Source organism: Paramisgurnus dabryanus, chromosome 1 (genome assembly GCF_030506205.2).
Source record: "Paramisgurnus dabryanus chromosome 1, PD_genome_1.1, whole genome shotgun sequence".
NCBI classification, from domain to species: Eukaryota; Metazoa; Chordata; class Actinopteri; order Cypriniformes; family Cobitidae; genus Paramisgurnus; species Paramisgurnus dabryanus.
In genome coordinates this window covers 30,401,739-30,423,686 of record NC_133337.1, presented here as the reverse complement: position 1 = coordinate 30,423,686, position 21,948 = coordinate 30,401,739, and the positions used below count along the sequence as shown (strand labels likewise).

At 35.6% G+C, this 21,948-nt stretch overlaps 1 protein-coding gene across 4 annotated transcripts; it reads right to left on the bottom strand.

The window, feature by feature from the left end:
- Window positions 1-1,209: 1,209 nt before the first annotated feature.
- On the bottom strand, window positions 1,210-20,590 carry cntn1b (contactin 1b). Of its 4 annotated transcripts, XM_065289807.1 has the most exons (25): window positions 20,305-20,390; window positions 18,447-18,507; window positions 17,599-17,668; window positions 16,012-16,053; window positions 15,737-15,863; window positions 15,235-15,416; window positions 15,067-15,162; window positions 14,602-14,808; window positions 13,929-14,028; window positions 12,159-12,340; window positions 11,439-11,563; window positions 11,208-11,325; window positions 10,244-10,394; window positions 7,454-7,581; window positions 7,200-7,372; window positions 6,998-7,121; window positions 6,592-6,759; window positions 4,960-5,109; window positions 3,835-3,905; window positions 3,508-3,739; window positions 3,313-3,425; window positions 3,035-3,224; window positions 2,840-2,955; window positions 2,606-2,762; window positions 1,210-2,493 (listed from the first exon to the last, which is right to left on the bottom strand). In XM_065289807.1, the coding sequence occupies exons 3-25, from the start codon at window positions 17,651-17,653 to the stop codon at window positions 2,411-2,413; spliced, it is 3,090 nt and encodes a 1,029-aa protein (XP_065145879.1). In that variant the 5' UTR covers window positions 17,654-17,668; window positions 18,447-18,507; window positions 20,305-20,390; the 3' UTR covers window positions 1,210-2,410. The 4 variants fall into 4 exon arrangements, with proteins under 4 accessions (XP_065145879.1, XP_065145878.1, XP_065145881.1 ...); XM_065289806.2 differs by lacking the exon at window positions 18,447-18,507 and having other exon boundaries at window positions 20,305-20,590; XM_065289809.2 differs by lacking the exon at window positions 18,447-18,507 and having other exon boundaries at window positions 17,599-17,663; window positions 20,305-20,426.
- Window positions 20,591-21,948: the final 1,358 nt, after the last annotated feature.

Genomic DNA, 21,948 nt, shown 5'->3' with positions numbered 1-21,948 from the left:
TAAATAAAAATATGTTAATGTTCCCCCATGCGGATGTGTAAACTGTAAACACTAAAAATTAGGTATACATTTTGACAAAAACAATTAGGCTAACCTTTAAATTTAATAGATGCAGTTAAACTTACTCTGCTAGATTCAAGCTATGCGTTGATGAACTCAGGTAGATGTTTGTCCAGTTCAGGCATGCGCGTGAGATTAGGACGCTGCACAATTAAAATAAATCATCCACACCGGACCCTGATTTACCACTCATAACCAACAGAGGACGACAGTAAAACTAGCTTACTGTTCAGGTGTTTTTAACTATCCACCGGCGTCATGTTCTTATATCTTTAAAATTAGAACAAACAAGTTTTAAAAACATTCTAATAAATTTAGTATGAATTAAAGTTGTATAATCAATATTTTTCCTCACTTACAGGAAAGCCACAAATTCAAATGTGCCTAAAACAATTAATCCCATAATGCTGCTACTTCTCCGTCATGCGCGTGCCAAATAAACTCCCGCGTCTCGACACAAGATGGCGCCTGCAAAACGCTTCCGGCGCTTCCTGTACGAAATTAACTTTACACAGTCAATAGAATTTACCTTACTCACTCGTTTTCTTTCACTCAATCAAGTGGACTACATTAGTTAATTAATGTAGCGAATAGTCAATAAGGGTATATGGGCTATTTCGGACACAGCCGACGTTTCTGAACATTTCCTTGTGAATCCATGTAAATTCAAATGTGACGTAGTCCACAGATGTTGACAGTGATGACGTGGAAAATATGGAAATCATTTTTTTCCTGTAAGGACGTTTTGCCCATATCCTACAGGTAATTTTTATTTATTTATTATTTTTATATCATGTTTTTGTATTTCGCCATTATCAGGGCCATATAGGGATTAAATTTTTTTTGTGTGTGTGGAGATTAAATTTTATATAATAAAAAAATATATATTAATATACTTATTATGCTAAAATATGCCTTATTTGCAATATGATGGTTTTTATTTTTCGTTTATTAATTAATAGTTGTGTTTCATTTTATTTTCATTCAGTTTTGATAAAAAAATTTAGCCTTATTCTAAAAAATTTGATTAATAAATATAAAGTTTAATATTGTGTTTTCAGTGGGGATGTATAATATAACTAGATGTTTCGATCACATCTTTGCAATGAATACTGGATTGGATAACAAAGCCAGACAAGGGTTTAATGATGTGATAATATTTGTGCTATTTAATGGCAAACAGAAACAATTGTGTATTTTCAAAATATTTAAATTAACAAAAACATCTAATCAAATCAAACCAGCTGACGGAATTTGTACACATTATCGAAATAAATAGATGTACAAAACCATGTACAAACAAGAATGATTAAGAACGTAGCTACAATTCAAACACATTCAATATTTTTTATAGGCCTACTAATATTGTGGACTAGTTGAAATGATAAAATTGTCTAAAAAAAAACTTCTGCAATCACCCATTTTAAAATACCTGGTGAGATAATGATAATAATTCACAACACCCTTTTATATATAATATGCATATTATTTATAAGTAGAGATGCACTGATATAATAGGCCAATAATAGGTATCAGTTGATAAAAGCAATTTCGGCCGATAATTTAAAAACAGCCGATAGTCATGACCAATATATCCTGTTTATCAAAGAGAACAACAAAAAGCAATGAATTTGAGCTCTGTGTATAGAAAATGTAAAGAAACAACCCTATTTTAATGTTCATTATTAATGGTCATCATATGAATGAATAACATTCAGAAAATTTCATCTTCAGAATTTAAATGCAAGTTAATATAACTACCAAAATATCAACATCGGTCAATAGTCTGAGTAATCGGCTATCGGCATCGGTCAGTGCATCTCTAATAATAAGGTATCATTAGTTGATTATAGCCATTTGGTTAGGCAAAAATTAATACTATATATTCAGCCAGTGATCAATACATTTTTGTGTAGAAGAGATGGTTACTAACTTACAGTACAGGTAAGTCAGGAACATGTACAACTACACTCCCAAACAAAGCCTAATCTGAACAATACTGTATATAAAGACTATATTAGGGCTGTTTTTTAAGTGAAAACACTTCACTATAAGGTTGTATTTGTTAATATTAGGGCATAAACTGACATGAACTACAACTAAACAATACTTCTACAGAATTTATTCATCTTAGTTTATGTTTATTTTAGGATTAACTAACATATTTTTCAAATAAAAATTGCAATATCAACTTTAGCTAACAAAGTAGTTAATGCCAATGAACAACATGAACAATAATATTGGCATTTACTAGCATTAATAAAGCTTAATAATTACCGAAAAAATATATATTGCTCATTGTTTGTTCATGTAACAAATACAACCTTATTGTAAAGTGATAATGTTTGACTTAAAGACCCAAATTCATCCAGCCCAGCGCCAACAATAGGAGAGAGACCAGGTTGAGCGATGAAGCACCCAGAGTGGCTTTTCCTGAAAAAATACAAAACAATGGTGAGCCGTAAGAATAATTTTTATGTACATTTATGGAAGGAGAAAAAAGCAAAAAGCAAGTTTTGACTTTCAAGTGAAATGAAGGACTCACCTTGCACTCGTATCTGTGAAATGGGCCCATCGCCTCCCTCACAGCGAGCTCGGATCTCAATGACATAATCTCCGGTCTGTGGCATGGGGAAGTCTATGTAGTGTCTGCCCGTTGTGTAAAGCTTTCCATATCGCTCGCCTTCCTTACGAAACAAAATCTGAGCGAAACCAATACAGTCAAATTATTTTACGATGCATTTTACTATTTTAAAAGCAAAATCTCACATGAACTCACCTTGTAACCCTCCACATAAGACTCATTCCAGTAGTTATAGATGTGATCCCAATACAGATAAAGCCATTGGCGTGTGAAGCTGACATATTTATACACTCTCAAACGACGACTTGGAGCTGGACAGATTATACACACGTATAAATCAACTTACGTAAAACTTTAAATCTGGAGTCATCTGTACAGTAAAAGTCTTACGTGGTCTCCTGGTGAACATCTCACAGTGCTCGCTGGGTGGCCCGAGCCCGGCTCCATTGAACGCTCGTACCTCGATAAGGTAGTGAGAGTCAGGCCGCATGTTTTCCAGCCGTGTTTGGTTAACCGTTCTGTGAACCAGGACTCGACTGGCAGCCGCTTCGTTGTCATCGTACTTTCTCCAGTATCGAATCTGAACGGGAGAAGAAGAGAACTAAGAATTATATATTCAACTCTTATCAGTAAGAGACTAGTAAATGGTGAATGACTATTATGGTAACCTGGTATCCATCAACCCAGTTCGGTGGTGCCTGATAGATCGGTAGCCACCAGACCAGAGCTTCTGTGGAGGTCACTTGCCGGGCGTACACATCTAATGGAGCTTCAGTTGGTGCTGATGAAGATATTTTGGGGGGAATACATTTAAATAAATTGAAATAAAAAACAAACCAGCAGAAATAAGAGTTAGCGCTTACCAAGCCTTGGGGAGTAAACCACTGAGATGAGGCTTGAAGGTCCTTCACCTTTGTTATTAAAGGTGCTCACTTTCACCTGGATCTCACTGTCTGGCGTCATGCTCTCTTTGTAGACATATCGTCTGGTCTCTGGATCCTCCACCGTCGACCATTTCCACTCGTAATCCTCGTGCTGCTTGAATGCCACAACGTAGCCAAATTTTTTACCGAAGAAGAACTGAGGTTTCACCGGCTGCAATGAAATTCGACATTAGTTACTAGTGAAGCTTCATACAAATGTCTTGTGTTAAATAAATAATATATATTCAGTAAAACGGAGACACTTACAGTCCAGGTAACAATGAGCTCTCCACTTATTCCTACTTGACCAATGACGTCCAAAGGAGACACAGTTGGCCCTAAGACAAATAAGGATTCGTATTTGGGTCAGTAACAAAAACTTGTTTTAAAAGCATGCATCAGGTTTATTTCAATGCACAGTGTATTTATGGTCATTTTAGGCAAAAAAATTACATTTGCACCATTTTTATGAAAGTTAAGACTGAATGGACCTGAAAATGTCAAATGGTGTAACCGCCAATTGTGCCAAAGAATGAGAAACATTAAATATTTTATCCACCTTGATGGCATGTAAGCATAATCATCAAAAAATAATAATAATAATTTTAAAATATCATTTTAATAGTTATTTCTAAATGTAAATTTTAATGCATTTTGGTAATATCTGTCCTGACATATGCTGAAAACAGCTCTGTTTTCTAAATAATCTTTGACAAATTATGTAAAAAAAAAATCTTATTACACTAAACTAGATGATTATATTTTATTCCACATTTTTAAATGAATATATTTATATTTTAATATAAAAAATATTAGTTACACCAATTGACACAGACCGGTTACACCACATTGACATTTTTACAATTATTACCCAAATATTCTTTTAAAATGAAATAAAACCAGAAATTTTAGACTTGGTGCTCAAAAAAGAGAATGTATGCAAGTAATCTGCAAATTTATTTTGAAATTTTAATCCTTTTACATTTCATTTATCCATTCGGACACAAAATAATTAACGTCACGTCATTGACCCATTTATGTGCCTTACAGGCTTCCATACTTAGGCTAATCTTACACTGTCAAAAAAAATTATCTCTAGCTGTCACTGGGGCACGGTACCCTTTCAAAAAGTACACCTTTGCACTGAAATAGTCCATACCTCAGATACATATTGGTTCCGAAGAGTGCATAGTACTTCAAAATTGGTACCAAAAGTACACATATCGTTACCTTAATGGTACTTATAGGACATTTGTACTGCCCCAGTGACAGCTTAAGACCATTTTCTGGCCCATTTTATACTTTTTAGCCATTCATTCTACGCAAAATAGCTTTCACCATTCTGACCCTTTTAAGTTGTATAAAATTACCAAATTGTAAAACAAATCTCACTTGCATCCCACGTCTTGATTTTAATGGAGGGGCGACTGCCTTCCCCGGCTCCAAATTCGTTGATAGCATACACACGAAATTCATACTGCATCCAGGGGTAAAGATCAAGCACAGTGGCCGACTGAGCAGACCCATTCAGAAACACAGGAGCTGGAAAAAGTAGAGTATAAGCATTCATATGGCATTGTTGTAAAGATTTGTACAGTAGTTATTTGGCTATGCTTTAAATGTGTTGTTTGTCTCCCTCTAATGGACATCCATTAAAACATAAAACATTCAAGTTGTAAAGGGCACCTATTTCATTGCTAAAACACAAAGTTATTTGGTGTATTTGGTGTAATACAATGTGTTTGCATGGTTTACGGTTCAAAAAACACATTATTGTGCACATACCGTACATTTTTGTAGCTGGGTCAGTGACAAAAACGGTTTGCAAGATGAGAAATTCAAAAATCGTTTTAAAAATCTTGTTTTAAAATTACGCATCAGGATTATTACAATGCACATAGTGTATTTATGTTCATTTTAAGAAAAAAAAATTACATTTGCACCATTTTTATTGATGTAAAGACTGAATGGACCTGAAAATGTCAAATGGTGTAACCGGCAATTGCGCCAAAGAATGAGAAATATTAATATTAATATTTTATCCACCTTGATAGCATGTAAGCGTAATCTTAAAAAAATATATAATTTTATTAGTTATTTCTAAATGTAAATTTTAATGCGTTTTTTTCTAATATTTTCCTGACATATGCTGAAAACAGCTCTGTTTTCTAAATAATCTTTGACAAATGATGTAAAAATATATGTAAAAACAAACATATTACACTAAACTAGATGATTATATTTTATTCCACATTTTTTGATGAATATATTTATAGTTTCATTTAATAAAATACTAGTTACATCAATTGACACAGACAGGTTACACCACATTGACACTTTTGCAATTATCCCCCAAATATTCTTTCAAAATGAAATAAAACCAGAAATTTTAGACTTGGTCCTCAAAAAAGAGAATGTATGCAAGTAATCTGCAAATTTATTTTGAGATTTAACCCTTTTACATTGAACCATACGGACACAAAATAATTAACGTCACGTCATTGACCCAGCTCCAGATATCCCTGTCTTCCTGAAACGCACTGATTTTTTACAAAAGTCATCGATTTGAAAAGCGCTGTCCCTGATTGGCCAGCTAATCTGTACGTTGTGATTGGTTTGAATACATCTGACATCAGCCAGAAATGTGACGCTCCTTACCATGTTTGAAAGATTCGCTCACAATGCAAAGCTGACAGGAATTAACTTACACGCTGTGAGGAATTATAATAATGTCGGTCTTGTCCACGTCAACAGACCCAATAAGTAAACCTTGCCTACAATCCGTGTGTTTGTTGTAGTCCAAGAAAAGAGATTTACGTTGGAGATGATAACTTGCGTCATCGTTTACTTTGGGATTTGTACCTTTTGCATATCGTTAACATGTACAAATACACACTTACACACCAAAGGACATTTAAAAGTGTTAATCGGAGGATAAATGCTCTTTATTGCATTGTGGTAAAGATTTCTACAGTAGTTTGGCAATGCTTAAAATATGTTTTTGTCTCCCTCTGCTGGACTCACTTGTAGATGCGGTTTTCCAGTCCTCAGGGTCCAGCGCGTAGAAGTCTCGTGTTTGTACAACATGTTGTATGAGAGGACTGCCATGGTCGGATCCCAGACACCAACGCAGCTTAACCGACGTGTCTCCGATCTGTTCCACACGGACGCCACCCGGCTGCCCAGGCAAACCTGAATCAACAACATACAACACGATGCAATGCTTAATATTGGCATGCAGCTCCACCAAGTTCCATAATTGTAAAGCAAGGTTTGAAATATAACTTTTATCTGAAGTGACTTACGGTGCATGGTATTTCATATAATATATAGTAAGTGTTTTGGCTGTGACTCAAACCTATAACCTAAGGCAATGTTTTACCAACAAAAAATAACACAATAAGGACAGCTCAAATCACACGTGACCGACCTTTGACGAAAACATCAGCTTCTGCAGTGGCGTTGTCCACTATAGTCTGGGCTGTGCAGATATAATGTCCCGCATGTTTCACCTGAATGTTCTTGATCAGGAGATCTCCGCTGGATTCGTGACCCTGCAAATCCACAATAACATCAGATTTAAATTAACCATTTAGTTTTTTTTCAACAACCTGGAATTCCTTTTTGTTTACCTTGAGTTGCTCGTAATGATCCCAGTCTGTGTAGAAGTTGATGACGTATGAGTCGACGGTCCAAATGAAGGTGATGTCCAGACTGGGGTCGTATGAGGCAGAACACCGGAGAATGATATTGTCACCTACAACCGCCTCAGAGTCTGATGGAGCTACTGTGATCTTGGTGGCCTCTGAGACAATAAAACACACAAAAACTCATTTTTTGTGTATTTCATAGATAAAGTGTAAATAGTGTAGGTTTTGCTGTCTACCGGTGATAGTGAGGGTTCCCGTGCTGTTGGATTTGCCCCGGTCATTCTCAGCAAAGCATGTGTAAGAGCCCGCGTCGCTTTTCGATACGTTCAGAATCTCCAGACTACCATCACCCCAAATTAACATCCTGCAGAATAAGAAAACATGATAAAATGACAATATGTATCTCTCAGCAAAGTTATAAAGACACTTTTGTGTAAACCGTTTCTTTAAAACTATAATATAGTTCATGTCTTAACCCTGTCTTAAACGATGATTTTCTACATGCCAACGTATGAATGATTGTACACTCACCTAAAGGATTATTAGGAAAACCTGTTCAATTTCTCATTAATGCAATGGTGAGGGGGATGCCAGTTGGGCATCGTTTAAATGCCACAGCCTACCTGAGCATTGTTTCTGACCATGTCCATCCCTTTATGACCACCATGTGCCCATCCTCTGATGGCTACTTCCAGCAGGATAATGCACCATGTCACAAAGCTCATATCGTTTCAAATTGGTTTCTTGAACATGACAATGAGTTCACTGTACTAAAATGGCCCCCACAGTCACCAGATCTCAACCCAATAGAGCATCTTTGGATGTGGTGGAACGGGAGCTTCGTACCCTGGATGTGCATCCCACAAATCTCCATCAACTGCAAGATATGGCATCTAAGATCAATATGGGCCAACATTTCTAAAGAATGCTTTCAGTACCTTGTTGAATCAATGCCACGTAGAATTAAGGCAGTTCTGAAGGCGAAAGGGGGTCAAACACAGTATTAGTATGGTGTTCCTAATAATCCTTTAGGTGAGTGTATAATAGGGGATTTTCACGCTGATACGTAGAACTTCCGCTTTCAGCGATCTTTGTGCATGGCCGCTTCCGGCACAGTTCAACAGTGGCTGAAACGAAGGCTACATGTCACTGCTCTGTTAGAAGTCGAACAAACAACGCCAATCCTACTTAGGTTTTCTTGGATTCCCGACTAGAAGTGGATGATGTGGCACTTTTTAACAACATTGCAGTGTTTAAAAGCAGCTTTACAAGAGAAGAAACCGTAGAAAATGGGGGAATTAATTATATATAGAATATAATGCAATAAAATTGAATATATGGTATTTCTGCAAAGTTTTGTGTTCTCACAAATAAAAAATAAAAAAACGGTATTAACTAATAAAATGGTATTAACTTTCCCTCGCGTATTAAGATGTATTAGTCAATATGATTAATGACAGGTATATTTATTTAATGTGTAAATGATTGTTTAATACTATAATCACGGCATTTTGAGATTTGAATTTTGTGTTAAAATGTTATGCAAGAAAAAATAAACTCAGTTGTCATTTGCGTGCTGTCTTTACTATTTGGTTGTACTGCATGTTGTCTGAAGCCTTAATATGCGTGTTGGGCTCGCAGTTGAGGGGTGCAAGCAAACAAAACTTATCAAACAACGCATGAGTAAAGTATTGAGATCTGTTTCGCGTTTTTTGTGTGCTTTTTTGCTGCTAACAACACATTAATTTTAACACGTTTGTAATTATCTTACCAATGAGAAATAAATCAACTTTTTGATGATATTGTAATTATATGACCAGCACCTGTATATAAAAGGAATACAATAAAATTGAATATATAGTATTACTATAAACTTTTGTGTTCTCAAAATAAATAAAAATCAGAATAACTAATAAAATGGTAATAAATTTCCTTCGAGTATAAGATGTTTAGTCAATATGATTAATTTAATTAAACATGACTTTCCATCTTATTTGAAAATGGCCCTTAACAAAAGAATAACGTGATAGCAGGTTTAAAGAATTTGCAATAATACCATGAACAGCAGTGCAAAAACATCATTATGTGCATCTTAGCACCATACGCTTACAAAAGTGAACTAGTGACGTCTATAGCAATAAAAGCTTTATTAACAGAAATTACTAAACCCTAAATTAATCTGTATTTCTTCAATTGAGTTATTCACCGGAAGCAAGTGTGCACAAAGATCGCTGAAAGCGGAAGTTTTACGTATCAGCGTGAAAATCCCCTATTACAAGGACATTTGGTGTCCAAAGTCATTATTTTGGTTTTATGGTTTCTTAATTCTAAATAATTTGGTACATACTCATTGTCATCAATTACAAGATATTATAGGCCATAATAATATAATGTTTTCTAGTAAAAATTGTGCCTTGTTCTGCCTGGGTCTGGTGCGGATCCGCCCCTGAGTCGTCTGATGTCTCCTACATCTTCTCTGATTTAAAATAATGTACTATTACCTCCAAGAAACACCTTTACTTTGCTGCTCCCAAGTATAAGGGGTTTCCTTTGCATTAATGTTTGGATAACACTCCTATGTCCAATTCAATAAAAACAATGGGTAGAGCGGTGAATGTGATAGTAAACCTACCAACATCCGTCGACGTGATCTTTGGAATGACTTAACGCAAAGGAAAAAACTAAGTTTTAGGTGCATATCATAGGTTAGTGGCAGCACTGTCATTTCACAAAAGGTTTTTATTGAAAATATTGCATACATTTTTTGCAAATCTGTAATGGAAACGCAGCTACTATCATGATTTTCAGCTACATAAGACAATTATTCAGAAAATATTGTATTGTTATGGCCTGTAGCAGCTTGTGATCCATGACAATGAGTACCAAATTATTAAAATAATTAAAAATATAAAACATTTTAAAAGCAGAAAAAAATCTATGACTTTGGACACCAAATGTACCTGCAATTAATCATCCCCAAATCTAGTCTTAAAACATTTTGATGTGAGAATGAACTACTGAATAACCTTGAAGAGTTGGTTAGAAGTTCTGAACCTCGTTTCCAAATGAATCTGGGTTTAGGAGCAGCGCGGGGTTTACACTCGATCACCACACGTCCATTTTCAGCCCCTAGCAGAACCTTTTTCACTGGATTGTATATGAATGTTGGCGCACAGGCTGTGAAGCAAGCGGTAAAAACAATTATACTCAACAGAAAATAAAATATTTCCATCCCTGCTGGAAAAACCAGCATAATTCCCATGCTGGTCTTGCTGGGATGCTGGTGCTGGGATGCTGGTTCTGGTATACTGATGACCATCATGACCGTCGTGGGATAACAACCCCTAATAATTAGATTTTCACTTAAAGGTGCATTGTGTAATTTTTAGAAGGATCTCTTGACAGAAATGCATAATAATATACAAAACTATAATATCAGGGGTGTACAAAGACCTTTCATAATGAACCGTTATGTGTTTATTACCTTAGAACCAGACCTTTTTATCTACATACAAAGAGGGTCCCATTACATGGAAGTCACCATTTTGTGCCGCCATTTTTTTACAGAAGCCCTTAACGGACAATTTTTTTACTAAGTTGTCTCCGACGATGACATGTTTGTCCGGTGGCTGCTACCGTAGCTTTTCTATGTGTTTCAAAGCAAGGGGTGAGCAGTTGACTACCCCGGTTGGTTGCAATTCGCAACCTCACCACTAGATGCCACTAAAATTTACACACTGCACCTTTAAAGGGCACCTATTATGCATAATCTGGGATATAATGTTTGGACATAAATGTGTGTTGGCAGTGTGTGAACACAACCACTCTACCATGAAAAAAATCCACCATCTCTGTCTTTTTGAATATGCAGCCTGCATATTTCCAAGTGCATTTTATGTGTAAGACACTGCTATATGTTGACAACCATTAATGATGTACTACTAAATCAAATCAATTCAATACGACAATAAAGAAGCATTCGAAACTCACAGACGACTCGTAGTTCTGCGTTGGCGTAGATGGTCCCCCAGTCATTCTCAGCGATACACTGATACATGCCCGAATCCTCAAATGTAAGACTGGAAAATTTAAGCTCCCCTTTGCCGTACTGATGATCAAACAAAACAAAGCACAACATCGTTTAGGATTTCATTTCTGATGTTTATACTGTACATTATTGTATCGTTCTCTGCACTACAAATAAGTAGAGTAGCTATTCACCGAGTAGCCATCCTTCAACCAACGTATCCATGGTAACGGCTTCCCCACGGCGACACATCTCATAGTGAGTTCGCTGCCAACATCCCTCTCTGTGTCATTGATGTGCTCCGCCCATTCTGGTGCACCTGAAGAGAGATCACATTACCAAGTGAAGTGAATCCGAATTAATGCATGATCAGAATTCAGATCGTCACGATTCGTCTTGTTTTTTAATATATTTTAAAATGTAAATATGTCAACAGAATGAAACTTTATCTTTATACATAGGTTTTATCCACAAAAACTGCACATCTTACTAAACCAGATGTGTTATTAACATCTTTTAAAGCTGCAATCTGTAACTTTTGTATCTCTTTCTCTGTTTGAAACATAAAATTAAAGGTTACTTTATGCACTTAAGCAGACATTTCCCACAAAGTCCAACCTGATAGCTCAAATTTTGAACCATTACTATAAGCCGTTTTGAATAGTGATGATATAAGAAGACCCATTTATTTTGCACAGAGTTGATTTAGTTTATTATTAAAGGTGCTGTGTGTAGATTTTAGCGTAATCTTGCAGTAAGGTTGCGAATTGCAACCTCAGTCCACAGCTCACCCCTCCCTCCCTCCATGTAAGGGGACTCGCGTTATGTAGATAAAAACGTCTCAAATTTACACACTGCACCTTTAACCAAAAAAAGGTTACAAATGTTAGCTTTTAACTTTGAAACTGGATTACCTTCTACATAAAGCCACTGGCGATACCAATCCATCCCTTTTACGTTTAGGGTCTCGCACTCATAGCTGCCTTCATCTTCATACTGCACATTTATTAAGTGCAGTAAAGCTCCATTCATGCTGACCTCATAATTCGGAGGAAGATCGGCATCTAATTTCCTCCAGCGGATGTGCGGGAGCGGACTGAAAGGCAAACACTGCGTTTATATGATCGGTTGAAGCAAGAACTGAGTTAATCTATTGCTGTTGTGCAAACAATAATCTAAGAGAGACAGTTCACCCCAAAAAAATTACATTTGGTCACAGTTTATTATCCATTTACTTAATTTTGGAGTGAGCTATTCCTTTAAGATTTTGTACATCTGTGGGGACTCCCAAAAGTACCAAAGTAATATTCAAAATATTGTAACTTAAATTTAAAATGGCTTCCTAAGTAACTTGGTACGAGAGGCTGTGCTGTATAGTGGAATAAGTCACGGCTGACGACAGTGTTCGAGTTGAGGGGGGGCTTGGGTGGTCCCGGACCTCCCACCTGTATAAGCATTGAGCACAAAAATATAAATTGGGGGGTACCCTGTTTTTTATTAAAATTAAAATACTACACAAATTTAAAATGTCCATTATTTGTGCCAATTTCGCAATAAACTAATCCAAATTAAGATTTCTGTCTGAAATAAATGTAAACTCTCAAGGGCGCCTCACACTGTTCAATTGACAGATTGTTAGATTTAGGATTGGGGCTTTTAAAAAATGATTATCAAACTATTATTTCACACTAATTTAAAGGGTAAAATGTTTAGGGCTTGAGTTAAGGGTAATTTGGGGTTTCTTTGATTAAAATCAAAAGGCAGTGGTTGAGTGGTTCATGTAGGTTGTCTACAAATTGGAAGGTTGGTGGTTCAATCCCCGGCTCCACCTGACCAAGTGTCGAGGTGTCCTTGAGCAAGACACCTAACCCCAGCTGCTCCCGACGAGCTGGATGGCGCTTTGCATGGCTGACACCGCCGTCGGTGTATGAATGTGTAAGTGAATGGGTGAATGTGAGGCAAAATTGTAAAGCGCTTTGGATGGCCATTGGTCTATGAAAGCGCTATATAAATGCAGTCCATTTACCATTTACCAAAATGTTAATCCAGGACCAACAAAAAATTTTGATCCAGGATCACATCTTACTTTGTGAAATCACAGTGACCCATTAACTCTTTTCCCGCCATTGACAGGTTATCTTGTCAATAAAGAGAAAACATTTGCATAAAAATAACGAGTTTCTGAAGAATTTTTATGTTAATCTGCAATACCGTGATTATCCACTAGATGGCACTTACCCAATGTATGAAAAAACTGAAGCCAAAACGTTGTTTACTCATTTTAAACTCATTGTATGTATTAATAATCGTCCTGAATCTGATCTCTAAAAAAATTCCTTCACAAAAATACAATTATTTCAGCTTTTTGCTAAAAAAAAAATATATTTTTAAAGAAAAATGCCCATATTTAAGAGTTTATAAGCAGAGAAAAAATATGAAACACTTTTTTCCTGTTTTGTTTGTTTGTTTGAAAGCAGGGGGTCTGTTCTTTTATTTGATATATTTGTATGTTTATATATTTTTAGAAGAAAATCTTTCTGGACGGCTTTTTGTGAAAATCACAAAAATGCTGGCGGGCAACTTTTCAAATAATGGCTAGCGGGGAATGAGTTAATGACGGGGTGAATCTTAGCGAGGGGACCCATAATCTTTGACATACTGAGAAATCTGCTTTTGTGACTCACTTTCCAAGAGCGAAGCACTCCAGAGTGATGTTCTGATGCACCAAAGCATACGTCTTGGGAAATTTAACACGAATATCCGCAGGATATCTCTTTACCTCCTCTGTGTAAAGGCAGAAAGGAACAGATACAGTAGGTCTTTTTTTCTTTTTGAAGGGATAGTTCACCCAAAAATAAAAATTCTGTCATTATTTTTTTCATCCTCATGTGGTTGTAAACCTGTATGAATTTTTTTTTCTGATGAACACAAAAGAAGATATTTTGATAAATGATGGTAAGCACACAGCTGTAACCATAGACTTCCATAGTAAGAAAAACAAATTCCGATGGAATTCAATGGGTACCATCAACTTATCATCATTTATCACAATATCTTCTTCATCATTTATCACAATACTTCCATAATATTAGCTTTTCCTACTATGGAAGTCAATGATTACAGTCAACTGTGTGCTTAAAATATCTTCCTTTGTGTTCAACGGAAATAAGAAATTTATACACGTTTACGAAAACGTGAAAGACTTTTCATTTTCATCAATTTCCATTCATTTTTGGGTGAACTATCCCTTTAAAACATAAATTGGACTTAGTAAAGTAGTAACAAGCATAATACATTTGTATGGCAGGATCTAGAGTCACTCTGTTTCTTTAAACCATACAATGTGAACACGCTCACTTTCTATTTGTGGAATCAGAGGTATAGGCATGCTGAAAACACTTTTGCCGATGGTGGGGCTTGACACAAAACAAGAGTAATTCCCAACATCAGAGGCCTCGACTTTAGCGATGTACAGATTCCCAGTGGACTGGGACACGAATCGTCTTTGATCCGGGTTGATGAAGTTGGGAAAGTCGTTGTAGATCCAGCGGAACAGCACCTCGTCTGAGTGAAAAACAAAACAATTAACAGATCAAATAAACATATATGGTGTTTAAAATTAATTTAATTAGTTTTTGCTTCAGTTTTTTTTTAAATGTGTAAGAGTGCCATCTAGTGGATAATGGCATTATTACAGATTACTGTAAAAACTTGTCAGGAAAGTGTCATTGGCAGGAAAAAATTTTCTCTTAATAACTCGTCAACGATGGGGAAAGAGTTAATATAGCGAGTAACTTAGTACAGTAGTTGACCAGATCTTACCTGGATATCGAGAGGGAGGAGAACACAGTAGCACCGCCCCCTGCCCCTCCTTAACATTCACTGGCTCTCTTTCATCTGTGGGGAACTGATTCAGGTCTGCAGACAGATGAAGGCGTCTTAACGTAACTTTAACAGAACACAAACCTATATTAGTAAAATATCACATACATCCAAACTTGACGATGGCCTCTTTGCTGATAACCACTCCATACACATTCCTGGCCACACATACGTATTTCCCAGCATGCTTTCCTTTGTCTGGGTTGGTGATCAGCAGGTTTCCACCCACCAGGCTAAAGTGTTCATCAGGCTGCTCCATCAGTTTAATTTCCCAGTTGTTTAACCACCATCTGTGACCAACAAATGTCTATTTATAAACAAGCTTATCAATCATGCAGGCAGCTAGTGTTGATATCTTTAAAAACGTCCAAAAAATTAGGTACAGATTTGGTATCAGTACGTACCTTTAAGATACTAAAATTAACTCTTTATGCAGGTTTTGAAAGGATACCACCCCAGTGTTATTTAGTATAATACATGGACATACAGACCTAAATATTACTTATTTGGAGGGTAATGTGACAGCTTTTTTGGCCATTTTTCATATACATTGAGTGTATAGACACAGGCAGACATTATAGACAGAGGTGAGGATGTAAAGATGGATTACTTTATAATGGCTGGTGGGTTGGCTCGCACCCTACAGTTCATGGATATTTTGTTCTCTGGCGAATCCTCCGCGTACACCGTGTCCAGCGGTTCCTCCTCAAATATGGGACCAAAGCCTGTGGCCTCCTCTGAAGGACATGACAATGAGGAAGCGTTATACTCAAAAAAACGCATTAACTAACAGTAATGCACATATGGCAAACTATGTAGTTAAGTATGGTAAAAAAAACGCATTTGTCTGTCTACTAAAATATAAGATGATTGAAACAGACTTACTGTCAAAGATTCGGGGTTCAAAGATCCTGGGCTTAATCGCAGCTGAAATTGGTAGAGAATATGTCTGTAAACATTTTGATTTCATTTTTAATTTTTATTTAACATCCTTTCAAAGGGACATATCATTAAAATCGGACTTTTTCCACGTTTAGTGTTATAATCGGGTCCCCACACTGAAAAAAAATTATTTTTAAGAAAAAAAATCTTAGTATTTTTGTCTTGTTTTCAGTAAAAAATATAAAAAAAATTCTTAAATTAAGATGCTTTTTCTTAATGAAGAAAACAACCCAATAAAATAAGTCTAGCTTTTAGACCAAAAATATCAAATTTAAGTGATTTTGTGCATAAAACCATCAAAAAAAATTCTTGTATTTTTCTTGAATTTAGTTTTTAAGAAAAAGTTCAAGATTTTTTTGCTTAACCCATTTAAGAATTTTTAGATATTTTTACTGAAAACAAGACAAAAATACTAAGAAATTTTATTCTTGAAATTTTTTTTTTTGCAGTGCTTCTATCAACCTAGAAAATGTGAAAAAGAGAAACCCATTAACTTAGTTTTGGTAAACCATTCTCTGCAAGCATTTGAAAAAAGAGGTCATTGAAATGTGGCTCCCCTTGTGATGTCAGAACGGGCATAATCTGCACTATCCAACCACGGCATTGCCATTAAGTGCAGAGATCAGCTCACCACAGAAAATGTGTTATTAACCACCCAGCCAAATTTGATTGATTAAAAAAAAACGGCAAATAAATAAAATAATTTATCAAAATATTGGAAAAACCCGGCAGATTCTCTGCTCTTAAACGCTGTGGGCGTGTCCACTGTCGGAGTGTCAGCGCTTAAACCACGCCCAGCTGCGTTTGACTTTACGCAGCGCCGGAAGAACCGACAGGCGGATAACGTCAAGGTACCACGAGAGCGATTCGTGAAATCATACAAAGTAAGTCTAATTTTGAATCGCTCTCGCCGTATTTAGATGTCATCCGCCTGTTGGTTCTTCTGGCGCCGCATGAGCCTGCCGTCTCTTTTGACTTTCAAATACCGCTGCAAAATGAATAAATGCTTGTGATTGTGTTAGGGGCGGGGCCATGCTCTGTGGCTCCAGTGTGTCATCGAGCCACCATTTTAGCCCCGCCCAAATAATCCTTTATTTAACTCCACAATTCACATAATTCACAGTATTTGTAACGTTTATACATTTATAATGTGTTTAGAAACAATTCTCTGAAATCATTGTTTTTTGTGATTTATGAAATATTTGTATGCAAATTTTTTTATCAATAGGCTTTATGCCCAGCTGCACTACTTCCTGAACTTCAGCCAGCTCCTTGTTTCCTGTCTGCCATTATTGGACAAACGGATTAATCCAGCTGTGTGTGATTATTGTTGTAGGGACTACTGAGGTCAGGCACACCTGGATTAATCAGTTTGTCCAATAATGGCAGACAGGAAACAAGGAGCTGGCTGAAGTTCAGGAAGTAGTGCAGCTGGGCATAAAGCCTATTACCTTTGAAAATGAAATAAACTTGCCTTGCCTTACACTACATAATATATACATAAAGGATGACTAGATAAGTTTTCCTCACCAGCTGATAAAAACAAGGAGGACAGGACACACAAAAGCATGGCTGGGGTCACCATCTTGATGATTCTGCTCTATGAAAGAGACCGAAATAAAGACAGTTAGTATCCCAGCAAGCAATTTTGCATTTAAAGACGTCTAATAGCGTCCAATCACAACAGACAAATGGCTAAAAATCTACAGCATCTCTCTCTTAAACACACATACTGTATGTACAGCGTATTTGCATGCATCCACTGAATAAAGAAATGCATTAAAGTAAAAGACAAAAGTCTTTGTATGCTAACATGCAACTTGCTACTGCACCACACTTGTGTCAGCACAGCAGCATAACAGCATGCATGAGAATGCATTTTTACAGTCCGGCTCACAGCATCCTTCACTTTACTGACGTATGCAGCTTCTCTTATCTGCTACCATTGCTGTTTATACAATAACCTACTGGTGGTGAGCAGGGAACACCACAGTTATTGTGAATCTCAAAAACCTGCTAAAGTTGGTAAATACCTGCATTTCCGATCTATCCTGTATGGGCATACGTTTGTCCATGTGTGTGGTATCTTTCTTACTATCTAAATGTCCATCTATTCTTGTGCAGTACATGAGGTTATGTGGTCAGCTTCTATATACATGCATGGTATTTTCATCAATCTGATCTCTACAGTAATCTTACTGCATCCTCTCATGTGCAGTCTGCTTTAGCACTGAACACTTGGATTTAGGTCACTGCAAGCTCATGTAAAGGGAGGGGTGATGAAAATCTGGCCATTAACTCGTAAAATTACATATTTTAATGTCATTTAAATAATACAGGAATATGGATAAAAAATGGATCAATTGCCCATTTCACACCAAAACTATGCGGAGTCATTCAGCAATTCCACAAAAGTGTGATCATGACAAACTGGCCATACTGAAAAAAAAAACAATAACAAAAGCATCACAGAAATATTAATGAAATTAAGGGTTATAATACGAATTGTATTGGTTTTAATGGAAACTACAATGGTCTCTACGGGTTCTGTTTGTGTGATGGTCTGGTGGATGGGACACCATTTAATTTCACTGGAATGATGCCGTCTTTACCTGCTATTGGAGATGAGATAATTCCCACTTCTAAAGTCGTGATTACAAGTTCGTTGTGTTCGGCTGTTTTGTTGATGGAAAGAATAGAGGACGCCAGGTAGGCGGAAATGGGAAATGTTATTTGAACACAATTATGTACTACTTTAACAACAAAGCAATCAAAGCTGTTGTGGATAAAAACTATTAAAGCATACCTGTCACATCAGAAATCCTTCTCCCATTCCCCATTTTTTAAAATCTGAGGGCCAGAATTTTGTGAATTTGGGTATCAAAATGATGCCGCCCATACGGCAAAAAATACATTTCTCTGGCCAAAAATATATTTTAAATATAAGCTAAATACATTTTGTAGAAAGTAATGCTCAATTGAATATATTTTTTTATTTGGACATATATTTAGTTTTAACTTTCATATATCAACATATTTCAAAATGTATTTCAAGGGCAAGCAAATACATTTCTAACCGTTTTATGTTTACAGGTTCATAACAAAAACAAAGTTTTTCTTTCCATGCAATGTGAATACATTTCCTTGGATTGAAATATATGGAGAGATAAATATATTTTAATGCTTTAAAATGTATTAATTTTTAAAATAAACACAAGTTCGTAATTACAACTTTATAAGTGGGAATGGTCAAATTTACGAAAGCACGTGGCAAAAAAAATATATTTTTAAATAAATATATTTCAAAATATACAAAAAAATGGCAAAAAATATGGGTGAAAAATATATTTTTGTAAACATTTCAAAATATATTTTTGTAAACATTTCAAAATATATTTCAGTAAATATATTTTTTGGTATTTTTTTGTATATTTTGAAATATATTTATTTAAAAATATATTTTTTGCCACGTGCTTTCGTAAATTTGATCATTCCCACTTATAAAGTTGTAATTACGAACTTGTGTTCAGGTGATTTGTTGTCGAAAAGAAGGACGCCAGGTTCATACTTGTGCGTGTCTTGCAAAATGTTTTTAAACAGAAATTTGGGTATCAAAATGATTTCCGAATGTCCAATAAACACGAACACGATATCAATCAGATGGTGTTCATGTGCAATGTTTTACTTGAGAAACTCGTATTTACGATCATTCCAAAAAAAGGCAGCATATGACCCAAACACATAAAATAAAGGTCTTTTGTAATGAATTCTTGTAATGTTAAACATCTGTGGTATTTGTTATAGAAACCTTTATAATTTAGTATTGCTTTTTATGTACAAAATTGACAAAATGACGCAAGTCTACTGATCTGCGTCACCGGTGCCAACAATCCTCGAGCGCCGCCTTACGACAACATATGTCATTACAATCTCTGTCAACTTCTGTCCCGTTTCAACTTCATACAAGTAAATATGACATCACATCCACTCGAGTTTAAGCCTGCTGCACTCCTTTACAAATGTATCCGTGTGTGGTTAACACAGACTGGTTTAATTTAAGGGGTAAACTGTAACCGGACAGCAGTAAGCCACAGACATCCACCCTAATCTTCTGCATTGCGGTATTGCTGAACTGCGCTCGTGCAGACTTTTGCTTCAATGATAAACTCTTGAGCCCTCATGTACTCATCGGGATCATGCAATGCGTTACACGGCATCAATTCAACACAAACTCACCCGACGAATGTGATAATAACGGCAAAGGTTCCTCCCTAAATCCCACACACCTGAATCAGCATCGTCCCGCAGCCCAACACGGAGACAGACGGCAGGGTAACGGACTGCTATTGGATGAGAGTGACGCTGCGCATGCCAGGATGCTGTTGGACGGAGTGATGCGGGTCTGTGCCCATCAGCTGCAGCGGATTTGATCAAGTCAAGGTAATTTTGAGACAAGAATCGATAATGACTTTTAATTGGTTGACAATGAGGTAGCATCTATCCAAACCACGAACGGCTTAGCCACCACCACACACATCTGTTCAAATCCAGATTAAATACTTACACTGGCAGGCTAGGGGGAGGGAGAGAGTTTTTTTTTGTAAAAACAACATCTATTTGTAAACAGGTTGGCTACAAAGACCTCAAGTAAGTTGAAGTCTAAAGATTTGACTTGAAAAATGGCATAACCCATACGGCAAAAAATAAATTTCTAATTTTAAATAATATGCTAATACATTTTGAAGACAGTAATGCTTTTTGAATTTTGAAATATATTTAGTTTGAACCTTTATATATCAACATGTATTTAAAAATGTATTTCAGGGGCAACAAATACAATTCAAATTTTACATCTCATATGGCAAAATGTATTATTTGCTCAAATATATTTGAAATATATGCTAAATAAGTTTTATAAAGTATATTTTTGAAATAAAAATATATTTAATTTTAACCATTTTAATACTGTTTACATGTTCGTAGAAAATTATTTTTTTCCATTTTCTTGGATTGAAATATATATTTTTAAAGCTTTAAAATTTATTTATTTATGAAATATTTTCATAATATACAAAAAATGGCACAAAAATATTGCTGAATTTTTTTCAAACATATTCCAATATATTCAGCAAAATATTTCTAGCAATTTTTTAATATTTTGAAAAATATTTAAAATATATATTTTTAAAAAAATATATATGTATTTTTAAAAGATATATTTTTTGCCATATGGGAATAAATTTTATTTTTTAGGAATTGAGAATCAAAATCTGATTGGATAAAGAGGCTGAATTATGCTTACTCTCCATGAGAGGAGGGCATGGTGCATATACATTATAAAAACCTGCGCATGCATTTTAAAATAGTATATACTTTATAACTTTAGGGCTGTCAAGATTATGAAATTTGGCTGACGTTTAATTGCCCAACAAATTGTGGTGATTATGACGATTAATTGTCTGTTTTATTGCTTTGAAATTTAATTTTTATAAAAAAAAATTTTGTTCATGAAATAATTTTCACACATTGTTGTGATTATTTAAATTAAATATTTTGCTTACCTGTCAGTAAATATTAATACACATAACACAAATTTAAAAGTAATTATTTCATGAATATATCTTTCAAAAACTGAAAATTCTTCATAAGAAATAAACACAATAAAGTCTCTGAAAAATAACTGAAAATAAAAAGCAGCATTTCTTTAAATGCTGTTTTTTTCCACTGTATTAAATGGCAACGGTTTTCGCATTACACTGTCAGTTAAGGAGCACCATCTGATTTGGTCAGGTTTATACAGGCGCTGCAGCTCCCCCTTGTGTTTTTTAAAGAGATGGCAATCATTGTGGTGATCTGAAATCATCGCGATGAGTTCAAACT

What these genes read in the sequence shown, in the direction of transcription:
- cntn1b (XM_065289806.2), bottom strand. Translation starts at nt 20,565, where the DNA reads ATGCTACCTCATTGTCAACCAATTAAAAGTCATTATCGATTCTTGTCT. An exon ending in ATCATTACGAGCAACTCAAG is followed by an intron (nt 7,122 to 7,199) that starts GTAAACAAAAAG and finishes GTGGATTTGCAG; the next exon opens with GGTCACGAATCCAGCGGAGA. An exon ending in CTGGAAAACCGCATCTACAA is followed by an intron (nt 5,110 to 6,591) that starts GTGAGTCCAGCA and finishes TACTTTTTCCAG; the next exon opens with CTCCTGTGTTTCTGAATGGG.